Source organism: Orycteropus afer, unplaced genomic scaffold (genome assembly GCF_000298275.1).
Source record: "Orycteropus afer afer isolate SDZICR_OR568_19922 unplaced genomic scaffold, OryAfe1.0 scaffold00432, whole genome shotgun sequence".
Taxonomy (NCBI): domain Eukaryota; kingdom Metazoa; phylum Chordata; class Mammalia; order Tubulidentata; family Orycteropodidae; genus Orycteropus; species Orycteropus afer.
In genome coordinates this window covers 1,998,587-2,020,891 of record NW_006922019.1, presented here as the reverse complement: position 1 = coordinate 2,020,891, position 22,305 = coordinate 1,998,587, and the positions used below count along the sequence as shown (strand labels likewise).

Below are 22,305 nucleotides of genomic sequence, written 5' to 3'. Positions count from 1 at the left end.
TTTTATACCATATTAGAGTGTAAGCTCTTTGAGGGCAGGGAACATGTCGTAGCTATCTGTGTCTACATAATGTCTAGCGCTTGTCTTACTGACATTAGGTCTTCAATAAAATTCTTTGGAATTAATAAAAGAGTACTGGAGATGTCTTTTAGAAGTGATCAGATATGTAATAAGCTATTTTAGTCATATAAGAGATTGTGAATTAAAAATAAAATGTTGATGAGTATTAAGAAGTTATGAGATCAAGTGGGATAATTTTGATACTGAAGAGCTCTAGGGAGTTGACAGATGCCCTCTGTCTGAGGGTTCCATGTCTATTGCTGTCAATTTTGACTCATGGTAACCCCATATGTAGTTGAACAATAAATGATCGGGTAATAAGTGCAGTGAGTGAGGAGAATGGAAGAGAATTAGGGAGCAGAAGCTGCTTCATACATAACTTACTTTCTCTCCTACAGTCAGAGTGCTTCCTATAATGAGAGAATAAGCATCCACTTTTCTCTCCCTGGAGTCCCTGGGTGGTACAGATGGTTAACTGATGCTTGGATGCTAACTGAAAGTTTAGAGGTTTGAGCCTACTCAGAGGTGCCTTGGAAGAAAGGCCTAGTGGTCTGCCAAAATGCCAACCACTGAAAATCCTGTAATGCACAGTTCTACTAAGATACATGGAGTCTCCCCTGTAAGTCAGAGTTGACCTGATGGCAGTTGATACTGGTTTTTTTCTCTTACTAGCTCACAGCACATTAGAATACAGAAAGAAGGCCAGACTTCAGGATGCAACTGCAACTTAATGAGCCCACCCCTCTGGGCCTCCATTCCCTTGTTGTGTATAAGTATATGATAATGACACCTTCCTCATAGGTGGTTGTGAGAGTGAAGAGATGATGGACACAAACAGGCTTTGTTAAGTTTTACTCACATACAGTAATTGTTCCTGCTATATTTTCGTAGAATAAATTTGTTTTTTCAAAGAAAATTGTCAGTTTCAAAGGAAAAATTGTTTTTGTGAACAAACTTCAGTCCCCTGTTCTTCTAAAAAGTGGGATTTTGATGCCCTGAGTCTTGTAGCTAACTGTCTTTTGCAAGGAAAAGCAAACTTTTTTTTTTTTAAATTGTGATTTGGGTAAAAGTTTACAGAGCAAATTCATTTTCCATACAGCAGTTCACATACACTTTGTCTCATCACATTGACTACAATTTACCACAGTGCAACAGTTCCCCTTCCACTTCCTCTCCATAGTTACCTCTTCCCTGTTGTCCTTCCCTCCCATGTGCTCCTTCCCCTCAACTTGCCTCCCTGTGCATACATAGCCCTTCTATTCTCCCATGATTGATTTCTCTAACGCGTGTATTTATCTAACGTACATGTTCAACTCATATGTCTGTCTTTTGTTTGGCCGGAAGCCACAGGAGTGGGTTCAATTCCAGACCTGAAGGGCAATTAGGGGCCACAGTCTCAGTGGTTCCATCAAGCTCTATCAGACCAGCAAACCTGGCCCCCCTCCTTTTTTTTTTTTTAATGATTTTGAGTTTTGTTCCACATTGTTCTTGTTCTCCCACTCTATCCAAAATCTCCCTCTCTGAGTGGTTGAAAAGAAACATTCTTACCCCTTTGTTTTTTTTTAAAACAAAACAAAACAAAAATAAAAAACCTAAAAAAAGAAAGAGTGGGCCACCTTCAAAGATTCCACTCCTGAGATTTGTAGGATTATCAGTTCAGCAGCCCTTGGTACATCCAGGAAGGTTATACCACTTCACTAATGGTGCTTTCTTTAAACTGGCATTCCAAAGCAAATGCCTTTTTCATTGGTTCCCTGCCATCCCTTGAATGAATTTTGGTTGTTAATGTGATCACTTAATGTCAAACTTTTGTGGTTGTGACTTACAATTAAAAATACCTGTTACATAATGACTCAGTGTTCATATTTTTGTGTGGCTTTGAATAGAAAAACTAAAACTCACTGCCGTCCAGTTATTTCTGACTCATAGTGATCCCTCCTTGGGTTTCTAAGGTGGTATCTCTGTGGAAGTAGATTGCCCAGTCTTCTTTCTGAGGAGTGACTGGTGGGTTTGAACTGCCAGCCTTCTGGTTAGCAGTCAAATGCCTTAGTCACTGCACCACCAGAGCTCCCATGGCTTTGAATGTACCCAGACATATATGACTGAAACAAAGGTTTCACAAAATAATACTTTCCATTTTTTTTAGTAGATGTAGGAGCTCTGGTGGTGCAATGGTTAAAGCATTTGGCTACTAACCAAAAGGTCAGTGATTCTAACCTACCAGCTACTCTGTGGGAGAAAGATGAGACAGTCTGCTTCCACAAAGATTTACAGCGTTGAAAACCCTATGGGGCAGTTCTACTCTGGCCTGTGGGGTCTCTGTGAGTCAGAATTGACTTGATGGCAGTGGGTTTTGGTTATTAGGTACAATGAACTCTATTTTCTATTTTATTCTGTTTTATCATTTTGAAGGATGCTAGTTGTGACCCACTAAATGATTTAGGACTCACGAATGGCTTGCCACCTTTGTTTGGAAAATGCTGTGACTGTATCACTATTTTGAGAACACTGGCAAGTAAATGAACTGCAGTAGGTAGTTCCATTCATTATTTTTATTGCCATCTGCATCTTTAAGTTTTAAAAAAACTCACAAAGTTCTTCAGCTTCTGCTTCAAAATTTTTTTTTCAAGTAAGCATTTTATATATTTCCTTCTAATCATTTTCTGTTCATCTTTTAAATTATAGTCATATGCTGTATAATGCCTCTTTGGGCAACATCTGAACTCACATATACTTCTGTGGTCCCAACCCCTGTAAAGCCTGTTATATTAAAAATTTGAGGTACATACAATGGTTTATAATAACAAATGGGTGCTACTTTGTGATACACGTCAAAACATTATTACTGTATTATTATGTTAAATGTGTTTTAGTGTATCTGGAAGTGTTTATTTAATTTTTTTATGCATAGAAAGATACATTATATAGTATATACTAAGACAGACATTTGACTAACTGACATTAGGTATGAAGTACAATTTGACTTAAAGTACAAATTCGACTTAAAGATGGATTTAGGAACAGAACTCATTTGTAATCTGGGGACTGCTCATATGTCATATGGTTTTTGCATGGCATCCAAATCATGTAACGTCCTATGTCACAGAACATTTTGTGGCGGTTAAGCAATGCATGACTGTATATTTTATTTTTTTTATATAGCATTTTAGCATAAAAATATTACATTCTGTATAAACATTTCACCTTTTTTCCTTTTTGTTGGCTTTCTTTAAACCTAATCAATGACTGTAGATAAATATTTACCATGTCTATTACAGGTAACAACATAAAATAACTGCTTTTGATAGAAATCCATCTCCTGCCTTCCTCATCTTTTAAAATAAATATTGGTATCAAAATAATCCTCAGCATATTTTTGATACTTCTTCTAGTCAGCACCCACACTTCTTCAAAAATTAAGCACAATTAATGATACATAAGCATACTTTTTAATGGATAGATGATAGTGTATTTTATGAGTTTTTTTTACACACAGGTTTTCATATTTCTTCACCATCAGGAGCATTTTTGTATAAAATCCCTTCCCTCCATTCCATATTTTGAATTTTGTCATTAAAAAAGATTTCTAGATGAAGAGTCACTAGGTTAAAGAGTTCCATCATTTTAAAGTTTATAATCAATGGTGCTGGTGAATGTTTAACAACCAACTATTGGCACTAAGAGGAAGGGGAAGCCTTGATTTATAGTGTTTGTATATTTCCATAGTTTGATTATTCCCACCATGGCCAATTTTAAGCTACCAATGTGAAGTCTGAGAACGTGGAGTGGAGAAGAGATACCGACAGTGGACTCTTAACCGGCCTGTAATCAGCTGACTTGAGCGCATCTCTGCTTCTAATCCATGTTGCACCAAAACTGTGCCCATTTCCTCTCCTGCCAACTCTGTGCCCTTATCATCATTGGATGTTAGACAGTTTTACACATTTAAGTTGAAAATGAGTCTTGTATAAGCTTTATTTTCCTCAATGAAAGTTGATTCCATTTATTTCATCACAGTGGCACTGCATTGCTGCAACAAATTGTCTTTCAGGTCAGTTCTGTCATTACATTAAAAAAAAAACAGCCCATCTCGTTATATCATTGTGAAGCTTTTGGGAAAACTTGCTTGGTTTCTCCATTTCCTCCAGAGCAGTTACTGAAGATTGGATGTTTGGGAAATGTTCTTTTCAATTTCAACATTAGCCTTTAATTCTGGGGCTTTAAAATCTTTAGCAGAGCGATGGCAAAGGAACAACAATTTGTACGCTATTAGCTGGGCTTTTTCTTCACTTAATGATTTCTTTGCATCCTGGCAGCTGTCTGTGCCATTGCAGTGCATTAGATATTTGGATTTTTCTCCATACTTTAAAAATACGTAATCTGCATCAAGTGCCTGGTGATAAAGATTTGCCAGAGAAGCATGCTTTATGGATTCCTTATGGAAATTTCTCCAGCTGAAGACACTCAAGTTAATAGTTTTGCCTTCTTTTCTTTTTTTACAAAGGAGTTCTGGTGGCATGCTGGTTAAAGCATTTGGCTGCTAACCAAAAGGTCAGTGGTTTGAACCCACCACCCATTCCACAGCAGAAAGATGAGTCAGTCTGCTTCCATTAAGAATTTCAGCCTTGGAAACCCTATGAGGCAGTTCTACCCTGTCTTATAGGGTCACTGTGAGTCTGAATCAATCCAATAACAGGTTTTTCTTTTCTATTGTACATTTTCAGCAAATTGTTTGATGGGCTGTAGCCAGATCATGACTGGACTGCTTCAATGAGTTATATGCTTTCAGCCAAGGAGAATGGAACATTGATTTCATAAACGAGCTATACAAATTTCTTTTTCCAATTTTCTGTTGCTTCTTGCTGCTGATTTGTATTATAAGAGAAAGTGAATTGTCCAAGTTCACACAATGATTTTATGGCAAAGCTCGTACCAGAACCCAGAACTTTTAGCCAAGGATTATTTCTGAATGTCGTTAAAATTATGTTTTCTGTTTACCCATATAAGCTGGCTTACCTAGCATTGTGTCAACTAATTCTTAAAATGATTGAGGTTCTTTGTTTGGTTCCCAAAGCACTTAAAGATTTTGGAGTCACCTTTGAATCATCAAAGAAAGATTAAATTATGTGCACCTCTCTGTCAAATGCATTCTGTCCTTTTCCTGTCTTGATGCTTGCCTATTATACTCACTCCTGCCTTTTATGGGTAGGAGAGTGACATTGAAAGATTGCCAAGCTGACCTCCCTTTATGGGTAAATGATAGATTTTCCTCTTTAGTAGACCATTTTTGCTCTGTAGCTTATGTTAGGTCAGGTTGCTCTAAGAAATGGATTCCTGGTCTTTTGTGCACAACAATTTTTTTTTTTTTTTTCCCTCACCACCTCCCTACCTCATTGCCTTGCACTTAGTGTCAGACATATGCTTGCTCTTTGAAATTAGACATCCACTTTTATCTAATATAACATTCTAATTTATATAATTATTTATCATTTAGTCTAAATGACCCATTTGCAGATGACAAAACAAAAGACCCAGAGAGTATTTGATAAACTAGAACTTATCCCTTTCTTTCTTTGCCAGTTAAAAAAAAAGATAACCTTGAAACTGATTAAATTGAAGAAAGAGGTCAATGAAGTTAGCAAAATAGCATTTATTTAAGTTGTTGCTATAGTTACCATTTGTTGAGTGCTTGCTATGTATCCAGTCTCTGTGCTGAGTGCAGGTTATAAGAGTCAACCTTATTCCATAGAAGAGAAAAATAAAGCATAGAGAAGTAAATTGCTCAGGATCACAGGAGAGTAAGTGATGCAGGACAGTAGATAAGAGCCAGGCTTATAGAGTCACGTTTGGAATCTGAAACCCAGCATGTCTATTCAAATAGCATTTTCTGGATTGATACTGTCTAGCTTCTTCCTAAGTAGCTCATCCAATAGCCTATAGATGCCCCATAAGATTGAGCTACGATATAGTTTGTGATACTTTGCAATCTACATAGGATTTTTTTCTCTTTGGTGTTCTATATATGGATTACACCTCAAAATAAAGAAAATGAAAATCCTCACAACTGGACCAATAAGCAGCATCACGATAAATGGAGGAAAGATAGAAGTTGTCAAAGATTTCATATTACTTGGTTCTACAATCAACACCAATGGAAGCAGCCATCAAGACATCAGATGACATATTGCACTGGGCAAATCTGCTGCAAAAGACCTCATTCAGATGCTGAAGAGCAGATGTCTTTTTGAAAACTAAGGTGTTTCTAACCTAAGCCATGGTATTTTCAGTAGCCTCATATGCATTTGAAAGCTGGGCGATGAATAAGGAATACCAAAGAAAAATTGATGCTTTTCAGTTGTGGTGTTAGTGAAGAATACTGAAAGTACAATGGACTGCCAGAAGAACAAACAAATCTGTCCTGGAAGAAGGGCAGAGGGAATACACCTTGGAAGTGAGAAAGGCCAGACTTTGTCTCACCTACTTTGGTCATGTTGTCAGAAGGGACCAGTCTATGGAGAAGGATATCATACTTGGTAAAGTAGAGGGTCAGCAAAAAAGGGAAAGGCCGTCAATGAGATGGATTGACACAGTGACTGCAACAATGGACTCGGGTATAGCAAGGAATGTGAGGCTGGCGCAGGACCAGGCAGTGTTTCGTTCTGTTGTACATGGGGTCCCTGTGAGTCAGAGCCAGCTCAGTGGCACCTAACAGCAACAACAACAACAGTTCAATAATTCTAAGCCAGAAGGAATCCTTTGAGATGAAATGATTCACCCCTTCATTTTACAGGTGAGAAAGGAACGTTGCCAAGGTCTTAAAGTCAGGTAGCTGCAGAATTAGAAAACATACCTGCTGATTCTCCATCCAGTGCTTTTTTCTCACTGTACCGAGCCATTTTCCTCCTGTAAACTGTTTGAAATATCACAGAAGTGGAAATGTCAACTTCTCCCATTTCCCCTTTTCTTGCTGGATAATAGAGTTGCATATGCCCTTGCTGAATAAGAGTGTGAAGCTGAAGCAATCATTAATAAATGTAGCTTGTCTGTCAGATACTGACTGTCATTGTTGACAAAAGAGAACAAAATATAAAGGTGTCCCTGATGGAAGAGTGGTGGTGGGAGTGGTGGCCAGCTGAACTGAAGGAAGACAGCTTCCTAATTCAGAGAGAGCCCTAGGCTGGAGATCTTACTCTCCAAGTTCTCTTGCTTCTCATGGGAAATCCTTGTAGACCATCTCCCACATCCCCACCCAGGAGAATCCCATGAGGAAATATGTTAATGGAGGACATGTAGCGCTGAGAAAGGAGGGAGGGGAAGAAGAGGAACTTAGGAGATGCTGTATCATGGGCCCAGGTCTCAGGTAGTCAGATGTCTCCCCTTCCTCTGTAGTTGCAGGGTCCCTGCCCAAGTGTGCTGGGTAGCTCTCCATATAGCGGGACCTGGAGAAATGTATCACTTCTGTCATTTTTTTCCAATAAATATGTTCTGAGCATCAGGCACTGTGCTTAGTACTAGGGATGGAAAGATGAGTAAGAGACACTGCTCCTGCCCTTCCCGAGTGTTTAGAGCACCAAGAGAGAGATAAAGAATCATCCTATGTTTTCACCATTCTAAAATGCTTTTTCTTCATGTTTTCATTTTCCTAAAATCAGGAATTTCTTACAATTATTGTGTATATTTAATGTGGTGATGTCCCTCCTCCCCTTCTTTCTTTAGTCCAGTTTGAAAATACATTTAATAATCTATGGTGCCTTTGAATCAAGAAATTATAGTGATTCCAAAAAAAAAAAAAAAGTGGGGTGGGGGACCAGGTTTGCTGGTCTGATAGAGCCTGGTGGAACTGCTGAGACTCTGGCCCGTAGCTGCCCTTCAGGTCTGGAATTGAACCCACACCTGTGGTTTCCAGCCAAACAAAAGACAAGAATATGAGTTGAACATTTACCTCAGGTAGATACACTCCTTAGAACAATCATGGGAGAAAGAAGGATTGCTTATATACAGGGAGACAGCTCAAGGGGCAGGAGTGCATGGAGGGATGGACACAGGGAAGAGGTAACTATGGGGAGGAAGTGGGAGGGGAGCTGTTGCATTGTGGTAAACTGTGGTAAATGTCATGAGACAAAGTGTATGTGAACTGTATGGAAAGTGAATTTGCTCTGTAAATCTTCACCCAGATCACAATAAAAAAAAAAAAGAAAGAAAAAAGAAAAAAAAATCATAAAAAGAAAGAAATTATAGTGATTCAAGAAATAATCATGATAAGGAAAAATAAAAGGCACAATGAGCCCTATTTTAAGGAAGTGCTTGTTTTCTCCTTTGCAGACTCTATGCTGCTTGTTCTCAACTGGTAGTATATGTAAGAATCGTGTAGGGAGCTCACTAAACACATGGGGTATTGGTACTTGGAAACATCTGTGCTGTTGGAGGCATAGTGCAAGTTCAATGGACTTCCCCCGTAATTCTGATATGGATGGTCTAGTGGACCATACTTTGAGAAGCTCTGCTGCCTACTCTCAGGTTTGCTGCCTTGGTTGCACATTTGAATCAGGGCTTCAAACTGATTCATTCTGGGTTTCCCCTCCACTCTACCCCTGAGAATTTGCATTTCTACCTCAGATACACTGAATCAGAATCTAGTGTTTTAATTCCTCCAAGTGATTCTTATGTTGTTGTTGTTATGTGCTGTCGAGTCAGGCCTGACTCATAGCGACCCCTCCTTGGGTTTCCAAGGCAGTATCATTACGGAAGTAGATTGCCCCATCTTCCTTCAGAGGAGTGGCTGGTGGGTTTGAACCGCTAGCCTTCTGGTTAGCAGTCAAGTGCCTTAGGCACTATGCTACCAGAGCTCTCGTTAAAATGTAGATTCTGATTCAGTATATTTGGGGTGGAAATGGAAATTCTCAGTGGGGGGTTCCAACTGGAGTGAACCAGTTTGAAGTCCTGATTTGAATCACCTAGAGAGCTTTTAAGAATCCTAATGTTCAGGCTGCACAGCCGACTGATTGAATCAGACTCTCTGGAGGTAGATCCAGGCATCAACATTTTTTAAAGCTCCCCAGTGGTTCCCTGGCACATACAGATTTGAGAACCACTGCAATCGAGAGTTGAGGAGCAAAGCAGTGCTTCTACCTCAGCCCTCAGCGAGCATAGAGATCACCTGGAGTTCTTTTTCAAGTGCAGATTCCAATATTGTAGGCCTAAGGTGAGGAGCCCTGGTGGCACAATGGTTAAGCACTCAGCTGTTAACCCAGAAGGTGCCAGTTTCAAACCACTAGTAGTGATCTGCTCCCATAAAGATTTCATCCTAGGAAACACTATAGGGAAGTTCAACTCTGTCCTGTAGGGTCTCTGTGAGTTGAAATCGACTCGACAGCACACAACAGCAGGTCTAGGGTAAGGCCTGTGATTCTGCATTTCTGACAGGCTCCCAGGTGATGCTGCTGCTGCTATGCATGGACCAAGTTTTGAGGGGCGTGGGAAGACGTAGAGCCAATCTAGATTTTTTAAGGTAATGAAAACTTGTTTGTTTCTGTCCAGTTGGCTCTGACTCCTGGCAACCCCATGTACATCTGAGTGAAATGTTGCCCAGTTTTGCTCCACTTTCACAGTGGTTGATATGCTGGGTCCATTGTTGTGGCCACGGTGCATTCTGAGTGCCTTTCAACGTAGGGGCTCAGCTGCCAGCACTGCATCAGACAATATTCTGTTGTGTTTCAGAGAGTTTTCATTGGCTAATTTTCAGAAGTAGATCACCAGGCCTTTCTTCCTACTCCGTCTTAGTCTAGAAGCATTACTGAAATGTGTTCAGCATGGGTGACCCTGCTGGCATTTGAAATACCAGTGGCATAGCTTCCTGCATCACAGCAACACACATGCCACTACAGCATCACAAACTGGCAGGCGATAAATGAAGAGTATCCCCAGAGATATGGGTATTTTTCTTCTGTGTATAAGACCAACTTCTCTAAGAGTTTCCAGATTTAAGCCTGTGTATCAGTCCCTCTGCATCAGGAGCTTTTTACAAACACAGATTGCTAGATGATCCTGAGTCATGAGTAACGATGTTAGTAGTTGTTGTTGATTGATGACTACGCACATCCTATAGGGTCACTGTGAGCCAGAACCGACTTGATGGCACACAACAACAATAGTGCAGGTTCTGGGCACATAATATTCGTATTATCTCATTTAACTCTCACTGCAACATTGTGTTTTCCCCATGATTCAGATAAAAAGTGAGGCCTGGAAATGTTAAAAATTTCCCCAAGCTTATTATTTTGTAAGGGATGGTACTCAGAATAGTCTCTGTCATCTATAGTTTAAAAAGCTCCCTAGATGATGATGTTTTATGTCCCAGTAGAAAATGAAATCTTCTCAAATGAAGGTATCTTGTATTTCCTGAAAGGATAACCATAGATATGAATCTATTTATATTAAATATAAATCTATCTGTTTGCATTTAAAACAGGACAATGCTTCTAGACAGAAAAGACTTTTGTTTTAAGAATAAGAACATTTTTCATTAAATAGAGAAAGCAGCAGACATTTTTAAAGAATATTTGTGAAATAGTGCAGTAACTGATAAGAAAATAATAAAATTCATTTTCAGAGTTTTATTGAGCATGGTGAAGACTATTACTTAATTGTCTTTCAACAGAAGAAAAAAGATATGGTACAGTGCAATGCCATTTAGCCACTACTAGCAATAGTTGGTCTGGTGGCCTAGTGCCTAAGGCATTTGACTGCTAACCAGAAGACTGGCAGTTCAAACCTACCAGCCATTCCACAGAAGGAAGATAAGGCAATCTACTTCTGTAGTGATACTTCCTTGGAAACCCAAGGAGGGGTTGCTATGAATCAGATCCGACTCGATGGCAGTGAGTTTAGTTTTAACAATAGTTCTGGAATGACATTCATTGGCATTTATTAACATGGAAAAGAGTTCACAATATACTAAAAGATATAAAAAGTTTTTATAGCTTTATCTCATTTTGTTTAAAACTTACCATAATAAAAATATATTTATGCAAAGAATAATATTATAGGAGATGGTACACCAAGCTATTAATGCTGGTTGATAGATATTGGGATTATGGTTCCTTTTTTTTCTTTCTTTCTATTTTAAATATTGATTAAGCATCTGATTTGTAACTGATACTGCACTGAACAGTGTGGGAAATAAAAAAGGAAAATTTGAGGCTGATGTTATCGTACTGAACTAACTGAATCTAGATTTACCAAAAATATATCATCACATTTTTATTTAACCCACTCAAACAACAACAACAAACTCATTCCCATTGAGTTGATTTCAACTCATAGTGACCCCCATTGGGTTTCTAGCCCTGTAAATCTTTACAGAAGCAGACTGCCTTGTCTTTTTTCCATGGAATGGCTGGTGAGTTCAAACCACCGACCTCTCAGTTAACAGCCAAATGCCTTAACCACCATATCACAAGAGCTCCTTATTTAACCAAAAACTGAAAACAAAACTCACTGCCATTGAGTTGTTTCTGACTCATAGTGACCCCCATTGTGTTTCCAAGGCTATAAATCTTTACAGAAGTAGATCACCCCATCTTCCTTCCACAGAGCAGATGTTGGGTTTGAATCACTGACCTTTCAGTTAGGAGTCAAGTGCCTTATCTACTACGCCACCAGAGCTCCTTATTTAACCCATTGTTGTTACGTGCCATTGAGTCAGACCTGACTCATAGCGACCCCTCCTTGGGTTTCCGAGGCAGTATCACTACAGAAGTAGATTGCCCCATCTTCCTTCCAAGGAGTGGCTGGTGGGTTTGAACTGCCAGCCTTCTGGTTAGCAGTCAAATGCCTTAGGCACTGTGCTACCAGAGCTCCTATTTAACCCATTACTACTCCTATAATAAGGAGCTCTGGTAGCACAGTGCCTAAATCATTTGACTGCTAACCAGAAGGTTGATGGTTCAAACCCACCAGCCACTTCATGGAAGGAAGACCAGGCAGTGGTTCAAACCCACCAGGCACTTTACTTCTGTAAAGATTTACCACCTCGGAAACCCGATGGAGTCAGAATCAACTCAATGGCAGTGGGTTTGGTTTACTCCTCTAATGGAAACCTGTGAGCTCCTGCCATCCATCTTCTCTTGTTCCCTCCCTCTCTCTTTTCTTTCTGCCACTCATCTATCCACCCATCCATCCATCCATTGTTAAATAAGCATTCACTGAGTACCTGCTCTGTATCTATGAGCTGATCACAGAGATCTCATTGTCTTCTTTCTTTTAAATAAACTTTATTTTGGAATAACTTTAGATTTACAGGAAAATTGCTTAGTATAGCAAGTTCCCATATATCCTCACCCAGTTGTTTTCTTTAATGTCATCACCTTACATTACCATGTACATTTGTCAAATCTAAGGAACCAAAATTAGTACAATACTATTAATTATACACTTCAGACTTTATTCAGATTTCCCTAGTTTTTCTGTTAACATCTTTCTGTTCCAGCATCCACTTCAGGATGCCACATTGGATCTAGTTGTCATGTCTTTAGTTTCCTCTAGTCCTTGACAGTTTCTCAAACTTCCCTTGCTTTTGATGACTTTGCAGTTTTGAGGATTACTGGTCAAGTATTTTATAGAATGTCCATCAAGTCAGGTTTATCTAATGTTTTTCTCATGATTATACTGGGCTTATTGGTCTTTATAGAAAGAGTTGCAGTGAAGAGAGTACTTTTGTCATCACCTCATATCAGGAGTACATCATATCAGTGGCGTAGTTGACCTTGGCCACTTTGTTAAGCTAGTGCTTGCCCGATTTCTTTCTCTACTGTAAAGATACTATTTTTTTTCTTTGGAAGTGAGTTACTTAGTCCAGCCTACCTTAAAGGAGGAAAAGATTAAAGTTCACTTTCTAAAGGGGGAATCTGCCTACATTGTTTGGAATTCATTTGTAAGGAAGCGTAGTCACTTCTATTTATTTTTTATTCAATCCTTTATCGTACCAGGATGAACTCACATATATTTATTTCATACTTTGTTTATAATCTAATAGTATGTTATGTATTTTGTCACTGAAATCATTCTAGCTTTGGCCACTGGGAGCTCTCTAGGGTTGGCTCCTATCTTTTGATATACTCCCATGTTTTTGGTTTCTGAACACTTCCTTACTTCTAGAACTATAAGAACATGTTCTAGGTTCATCTTGTATTTTCCCTGCTTCAGCCCTAGAATCAGTCATTTCTCCAAGGAACCCTGGACAATATTATTTGGAAACCAAGATCTGGGTATTAGGTGCTCATTATCTTCTGAGAGGAAAAGGATAGAAAAAGTGAAAAATGTTATATATAATGTACAAAGAGCAGTGGAAGCCAAAAGGTTGGTGACTACTACTTTGTGAAGTTTTCACTGAAGAAATGGTATTTGAAGTTGAGAAGAGTTTTCCAGATGGAGATCAGAGTTGGAGGAGTGGAGGAAGGAGCAGATATATTTTAACAATATTAAGGGTGCCTGGCCTTTTAATTTGATCTAACTGTAGACTTAACAATGTAGTGGCCCTTCTTTGATTTTCTTATTACATAATACGATAATTCACAGATTATAGTATTTTCAGAGAGGATTTTCTCTACATAAGGAAGATAGTTGATTGTCTTCCTCCTTTTCCCATCTTTCTCTCAATCTTCTTTGTAAATGTATCTAGTTCCCACTCTATGCCAAGCCCAACGCAAGACACAGAGGGTCCAGAGAAGAATTTGACTGTGACAAGTTGTACAGTGTTGAGATCTTTTTGCTTTCTTCTCTTCCCTTTAGTCCTTCACTAAGTGTCTAACTGTGAATGCTTTGTAAAACATCATAAAATGGGACAAGGAAGTATAGCAATGTCTATGTTTTGAATCTGACATGATTCTTGGCTCACTCTGAAAGTCTTTTCTGTTCACAGATAACAGTTGGTGTATATGATCCCTGTAACTTAGCCCAGTACCCTGGATGGCCTTTGAGGAATTTTTTGGTCCTAACAGCCCACAGATGGTATTTACAGTGTGTGTGTGTGTCTGTATATTATTTGACAATGTGTCTGCCTATGTCTATATCTCTGTTCTCTCAAATGTATTTTTTTCATAGGAAATAAAAATAAAGTAATAATGAGATATGGCTATATACCCTCCAATAAGACTTTAAAATATGACAGTACCAAGAATTGTTAAAAATGTGGAGCAATTGGAACTCTCAAACTGCTGGAAAACTGTTTGGCAGTATCCATCAAATATAAAAACAGCTGTGGCTCAGAGGTTTTACTCTGAGGTATATGACCCACAGAAATGTATATGTCGATACAACCAAAACACATGTACTAAAATACTGATAGCAGCATTGTTCATAATATCTGAAAACTGATAATAATCCAGATGTCCATCAGTAATGAAATGGATAGTAAGTTGTGGTGTATTCGTTACAATGGACTGCTATATTAATACATGTGTCACTATGAATGAATTCCTAAGACACACTGTTGAGAGAAATAAGCTGGGCTTACAGACTCTATGATGCCATTTAAATCAAAAGTTAAGAAACAGGTAAAAGTAACGTATGGGTTCAGAAGTTAGAGTAGAAGTTACTCTGAAGGGGGGTGATTAGTGGCTGGGATGATGCATGAGACAACTCCTTTTTACTTAGTATTTGTGTGTTCTCTGTGTGGTAAAAATGTTTACTTAAAAGAATTGAAAGAGATAAATTACAGTTTGTCCCCAGAGGGAGAATACTGTATATCTACTCATCCAGGTGGGCTTCCTAGTTACTGACTGTTATGTAAAATTCACCTAGAAAGAAATCAGGGCCAATTCCATTTGCAGCCTCTAAATACTTGGACATGGAAGCCTGTAGGGATATATTAAAAGTCTGTCAAATATTAAAACTATTCCTGGAGGGTGCCAGAGAGGCATAATTTAAAAGGAATTGAATTCTGTCCAGTTGGATTTGATGAAGCTCTGATGTGAGCTCTTTTTTTTTCTTCCTTAAAAAAACAAAACCCAAAACCTGGGGCATGACCACAGGAGTAGCCGATTGCAGTCTGTGGAGGTGGTCTGCTTCCGGGACCGTACCATGCAGGGGGTGAGAGACATTGCCCACAGCATCATCTTTGAAGTGAAGCTTCCAGAAATGGCGTTTAGCCCAGGTAATTCGCTGGTCTTTGAGAATGCACGTAATTATCACTTATCACAAACCAAATCAGGTTTAGTTTCTTTTTAGCCCCTCACAGTAAAGGAGAGGGAGGAAGTGCAACGCCTGCCTCTTTGCCAACAAGAACACCTCCTTTGAACAGAAGGCACTCACTGCTATTTATGTGGGAAAAATGGCAAAGATTGTCAGCTGAACGTTTTCTTCAGGCAGTTTTTTTCATTTTTGAGGATTTTTTTCCCCTTAGGTTTTGTTTTTATTTAACATAAAAATCTTTGTTCCTATCCTTTCTTAAAGGGAGAATGAAATATTAATGCACTTAAATATTTATTTATTACATACTTAAATGTTGTATATGATTCTGTTCTCTATATAGTAATCCACTCAGCAAAAAGTGCCATTTCTTCTTCCACATTTTGCATTTATTATTTGATCCTGGTGTAGTAAACATTAGCTGTTATCCTCATTTTATAATTTAGGAACTTAGGCTGGAGATATTTTAGATACATAGATATATGCAAGGAGTTCTGGTGGCATAGTGCCTAAGGCATTTGACTGCTAACCAGAAGGCTGGTGGTTCAAACCCACCAGCCACTTCTTGGAAGGAAGACTGGGTAGTCTACTTCTGTAGAGACACTGCCTTGGAAACCTAAGGAGAAGTCACTATGAGTCAGGACCGACTTGATGACAGTGAGTGAGGTATACATATGTGTGAGGCCACCCAGATGTACCATGGAAGAAAAGCCTGACAATCTGCTTCTGAAAGGTCACAACCTTGAAAACCTTGTGAGCAGTTCTACTTTGGCACGCATGGAGTATCCATAAATTGAAATCAATGGCAATTGTTTTCTTTCTTTGGTGTGTGTGTCTATATATACACTTGTGTATGTGTATATATGTGTGTGTGTGTATATGTATTGTTACTAGTTGCTATTGAGTTGATCTGACTCATAGTGACCCCATGTGTGCAGAGAGGAACAGCTCCATAGGGTTTCCAAGGCTGTAGTCTTGGAAGCAGATCATTAGGCCTGCCTTTGGAGGCACCTCTGAGTGGGTTTGAAATGCAAATCTTTTGGTTAATAATTCAGCGATTAACTGTCCAGGGACATATATATACGTGTGTGTGTGTGTGTGTGTGTGTTGTTGTTGTTGTTTGCCATCGAGTCGGCCCCGACTCATAGCGACCCCTCCTTGGGTTTCCGAGGCAGTATCACTACGGAAGTAGGATTGCCCAACCTTCCTTCCGAAGAGTGGCTGGTGGGTTTGAACCACCAGCCTTCTGGTGAGCAGTCAAGTGCCTTAGGCACTATGCTACCAGGGCTCCTTGTGTGTGTATACACACACATATATATATATATATTGGGAGCTCTGGTAGCATAGTGGCTAAGGCACTTAACTGCTAACCAGAAGGCTGGCGGTTCAAACCCACCAGCCACTCCTTGGAAAGAAAGGTTGGGCAATCTACTTCCATAGTGATACTGTCTCAGAAACCCAAGAAGGGGTTGTTATGAGTCGGGTCTGACTCGATGGCACATAACAACAACAACAACATATATATATATCTGGTGCTTTTGAGTTGTGGTGTTGGAGAAGAATGCTGTGAGTACCATGGTCTACTAAAAGGACTAACAAATCTGTCCTGGAGGAAGTACAACCAGAATGCTCTTTGGAAGTGAGAATGATCAGACTTCATCTCACCTACTTTGGTCGTGTTGTCAGAAGGAACCATTTCCTGGAGAATGATATTATGCTTGGTAAGGTGGAGGGTCAACAAAGAAGGGGAAAGCCCTTAACAAGATGGATTGACAGAGTGGATGCAAGGATGGGCTCAAGAATAGCAAGGATCGTGAGGCTGGCACAGGACCGTGAGGCTGGCACAGGACCGGGCAGTGTTTCATTCTGCTATGCATAGAGTCGCTATGAGTCAGAGACGACTCGACAACACCTGACAATGACAACAACACACACACACACATACATACATACTGATTTATATGTATATGTTGTTGTATGTGCCGTTGGGTTGGACCCAACTCATAGCGACCCCTCCTTGGGTTTCCATGGTGGCATCACTATGGAAGTAGATTGCCCAACCTTCCTTCCAAGGAGTGGCTGGTGGGTTTGAACTGCCAGCGTTCTGGTTAGCAGTCAAGTGCCTTAGGCACTGCGCTACCGGAGCTCCTATATGTATGTATGTATGTATGTGTATGTATGTGTGTGTGTATGTATATATATATATATATATATTTATTTATTTATTTATTTATTTATTTATTTATTTATTTATTTATTTATATGTCACAGAGGCATACTCAAGTTTCAGTAAAATGAGGATAATAATACCTATCTCATGGGTTATTCCTTATAAGGAATCTGTGTTCTCTGTAAAAGACAGAATGCAATGTCTGGCTTGTTACAGGTCCGTAGTAAATGTTCATTTATATTAATTTATTTCCTATCTCATTCAAAGCCCAGTGTTCCTCCCACACCTATGACTGTTCTAAGACATCCCATCCCAAAGTAATCTCTAAGATTTCTGTGACATATATACTTTTTGAAGTACTTTCACATAGAGTGTTAAATCTATCCTGAGATATCATTTTTAGAGTGCAAAAGTCAAAAGGATTTAGGATTGGCTCTGATGACATTTTATAAGTTTTTATATTTCTAGACTTCTCAGAATGATTGACAGATTATTTGGTCAGTCAGAGGATGAGATGCTTGCTTTTTAGTTGAGAACCATATGTCCATTGCCTTTCTGCTTTAGATATTTGCATTTGATTTAGCACCCTCTTCTGGCATATTCTAAAATAGCTTCTGTATAACGTTAACTAAAACCCATCAGCCATTCCTCTGAAGGAAAGTTGGGCAATGTACTTCCGTAGAGATACTGCCTAGGAAACCCAAGGAGGGATTGCTATGAGTCAGTCCGACTCAATGGCAAATAACAACAACAACAAAAAAAGAGTCCTGAGATGGTGACTGCAACGATGGGCTCAAGCATAGTAACCATTGTGAGAATGGCACAGGACCGGGCAGTGTTTCATGCTGTTGTGCATGGGGCCGCTATGAATCAGAACTGACTCAATGGTGCCTAATGACAACAACAAATCAGCCCTGGTGACGTGGTGGTTAAAAAACTCAACTGCTAACCAAAATGTCAGAGGTTTGAACCCACCAGCCACTCCATGGGAGAAAGATGACATAGTCTGCTTCTGTAAAGATTACAGCCTTGGAAACTTCGTGGGGGAGTTCTGTTCTGTCCTGCAGGGTTGCTATGAATCAGAACTAATATTATTGTTTGGTTTGGTTATAATGGTAACTTACTTGATGCACCTTTGTTTTATCAAACTACAACTTAAAATTAGTTTTAGAGGGATGAGGTGAGTGTAGCAACTAGTGAATGCCTGGTCTATTCCAGGCAGGCCACTAGGTACCTTCCATGTGTTTCTTGTTTAATTCCTCCATCTACCCTATGGAGGCGCTCTGGTGGTGTAGTGCCTAGGGCATTTGACTGCTAACCAGAAGGCTGACAATTCAAACCCAGCAGCCACTCCTTGGAAGGAAGGTTGAGCAAACTACTTTCATAGAGATACTGCCTGGAAACCCAAGGAGGGTTCTATGTGAGTCGGATGTGACTTGACGGCAATGTGTCTCGTCTCTCTCTCTCACCCTATGGGGGAGGGTGTTTCCTTTCCACTTTTATGGTATAGTTGCTGAGTTACTCTTACTCCTTACTCCCCACAATACAACTAATAGTTTGTGAGGCTGACAAACCCTCTGTGTTGGAAGGCACTCAAAATACACATAGGCTGCAACAATGGACTCAAGCATACCAATGATTGTGAAGATGGCTGAGGACTAGACAGTGTTTCTTTCTGTTATATATCAGGTTGCCATTGAGTTAGAGTTAACTCAATGGCAACTAAAAATAATGAAAATTTAATGAAGAAATATTTTTAGGGGAAAATTGGGTTCTGTTTTTCAAGGTTGGGCAACCAGGAGAACCACATCAAGGACAGGAGGTTAAGAAGGGACCTCTTCCCACTCAGGCAGTGTCTGCTGCCTGACCGCCAGTTACCTGAGTAGAAAACTCTTTTTTCTATTGTCCAGTGATGCCTTCAATATATCTTCCTTATGACTCATATTGAATATAGAATAGTTTGTTGTTATTATGTGCCGTCGAGTCAGACCCAACTCATAGCGATCCCTCCTTGTGTTTCTGAGGCGGTATCACCACGGAAGTAGATTGCCCAACCTTCCTTCTGAGGAATGGCTGGCGGGTTTGAACCACTAGCCTTCTGGTTAGCAGTCAAGTGCCTTAGGCACTATGCTACCAGAGCTCCTGATAGATTAGTTTGTTGTTGTTGTTGTTATGTGCCGTCGAGTTGGACCCAACTCATAGCGACCCCTCCTTGGGTTTCCGAGACAGTATCACTACGGAAGTAGATTGCCCCATCTTCCTTCCAAGGAGTGGCTGGTGGGTTTGAACCTCCAGCCTTCTGGTTAGCAGTCAAGTGCCTTAGCCACTATGCTACCAGAGTTCCTGGCGATAGATTAGTTTAAGAAAGGCAAATTTCCTTTTAGTCATATAAGTTAAGTTTTTCCCCGTGAGATATAAATAAAACTTTATTTAGGAACTCAATTGTATAATAATGTGAACTGAAGGTATTAGTATGGTAGCACTTTTTAGTATTTCTAGGATATCCCATAATTGCAAGGGTAGTTCAGATAAGAAATATTTTAAATATATTACATCTTCTTTTGCTCCCTCATAATGAAGCCAAGGTGTAAAAATAGCACGGGCGCAGTAGCATCTGACCTTCTCTAACTTCTCAAGAGGGGAGGACAATCAAGATCAACAGCCCAAGCCTGATTTCTGTGAGGCATAGATCAGACATACTTCTACCCTTTAACCTTCCTACCAGTTATGACACCAACTGTCCCTCCCACGGCACTCTCTATTTCTCTGCTGGGTTTGATAATTCATTGCAGTGGCCACACACAACTCACACACAGCTCTGAGTCAGCTCTGACTCATCTTTAACTTATAGCAACTTGATGTTTAACAGAACAAAATGTAGTCCAGTCCTCAGCCATCTTCACAATCATTGATTGGTCTGTTCAAGTCCATTGTTGCAGCCACTGTATTTTGAGTGCTTTCCAACCTAGCGGGCTCACCTTCTAGCACTGTATTGGGCAGTAGTCTGTTGTGATATATAGGGTATTCATTGGCATATTTTCAAAAATAAATTGCCAGGCCTTTCTGTCCTGTCTGTCTTAGTCTAGAAGCTCCAGTGAAACCTGTCCACTAGGGATGACTCTCCTGGTATGTGAAATACCAGTAGCATAGATTCCAACATTACAGCAACATGTTAACCAGCACAGTATGACAAAATGACAGACTCATTTAATTGGAGTATATTTTATGGGTGTGGATTCTGTGGAGGCAGATGTGGTAGATTAAAAATTATTGTCAAATAGAGTATTTTTTTTTCATCATTGATAAAATTGTAGGTTTCCCCAGAAAAAGAATATCCAAATCTTAAACTCTTTAATAACTGAAATCTATTATTTTAGTTTTAATTTTTCATATTATAAAAAGGACCACATCAGGTGCCTGAGCTCAAAATGGGGAAGAGACATTTATATTCTGGTTTCTTGGTGTGAATGACACCCCGGCCAAATTAGGGCCTTGAGGTGTTTTCAAAGATAATTAGCTCATGGTTCCCAGTTGGCCATTCTACTCCAGAAAGAAAAGATTATTTAAATAAAATCAGCACCTTATAAGTTCCAGAATTATATTGAGCAATACTATTTAAAAAAAAAAAAAAAAAAACTAAAATGTTCCGAGGAAAGAATAATAAAGATGTTGATAGAAAGCTAAAAATAGGAAACTGGCCAAACAAAACCAGTGTACAAAAGTAGTCAAGCATTCAGTTTGGAGGCAAACAGTCCTGTATATCTTAATTTTAAGTCAAGAGGTTTCTCTTCCTATAAATACTGGAGGTTTTACTAGAAGGGTAAGTTGTGGCTAAATGAAACAGCAGCTAAATTTCCCTGCTAAGGAGTTGAGGTTTTAATGTGAGCAGTGGAGATTCAATGAGAAAAGGAGAGAGAGAGATTCTGAGATGTAGGGAGTGTGAGAGAGTGAGAGACTCCATTAAGAAGATTTATATGGCCTTGATCTCACCAAGAAGAGTGAGGTTTCAGTTAAGGAGGGGAGGTGTCAGGAGTATTCCACAAAGCAATTGAGATTTTTTTTAAGACATTTTTTTCAATGAGAAAATAGAACAGCTTTTACCTGTGTCTCATGAAATATTAATTATAGAGCAAAGCAGATACAGAGAGCCAAGTGAGTTTGGGAAACCCAAAGCCAAATAAACTGTTTCTTTACTGCAGGCTTCTCAGAGTGTTTTTCTTCCTTATATGCAATACGAATCTCCGGATTTGGGTAGGGGTCGGGGTGGAGAGAGAATATAGAGAAGCATTTTTCTAGCATATTTAGCCACAGAATCCTTAGTTTCTGCTGGAATTGGAGTTACAGAGGCTACCATTGTTGTTTTGTGGCATCGAGTTGATTCCTACTCATAGTGACCTTACATGGCAGAGCAGAACTACCCCATAGGGTTTCCTAGGATGCAATCTTTATGGAAGCAGATCCTAGGTCTTTTCTCCCATGGAGCTGCTGGTGGGATCGAACCACTGACCTTTCAGTTAGCAGCTGGACACTTAACCGTTACACCACGAGGGCTCTTTGAGGCTCCCATGAAAAAACCCAAACTCACTGCCATCGAGTCGATTCCAACTCATAGCGACCCCCTTTGGGTTTCTGAGGCGATAAATCTTTATGGAAGTAGATTGCCCAGTCTTCCTTCTGTGGAGTGGCTGGTGGGTTTGAACTGCCAACCTTCTGGTTAGCAGTCAATGCTTTAAGCACTGTGCCTCCGGAGCGCCTACCATAAATAGGACTTAAGAGAGAGGTCAGAGAAGAAAGGGTAAGTTAGAGAAAGTTTGAATGGACAAGGATGAGCTTAAAGGAGAGGCCAATTTAATAGGGGGGCAGTCACACAGGTACACAATGAAGGAGTT

The 22,305-nt window shown here is 39.6% G+C and overlaps 1 protein-coding gene across 1 annotated transcript in view; it reads left to right on the top strand.

The window, feature by feature from the left end:
- The window catches only part of ATG7 (autophagy related 7), a 345,292-nt gene that overhangs the window by 41,527 nt on the left and 281,460 nt on the right, over nt 1-22,305 (top strand). Inside the window, exons 7-8 of the mRNA XM_042782730.1 lie at nt 13,979-14,082; nt 15,090-15,211. Of these exons, the coding sequence (XP_042638664.1) occupies nt 13,979-14,082; nt 15,090-15,211 (226 nt within the window). The remainder of the gene's footprint in view (nt 1-13,978; nt 14,083-15,089; nt 15,212-22,305) is intronic.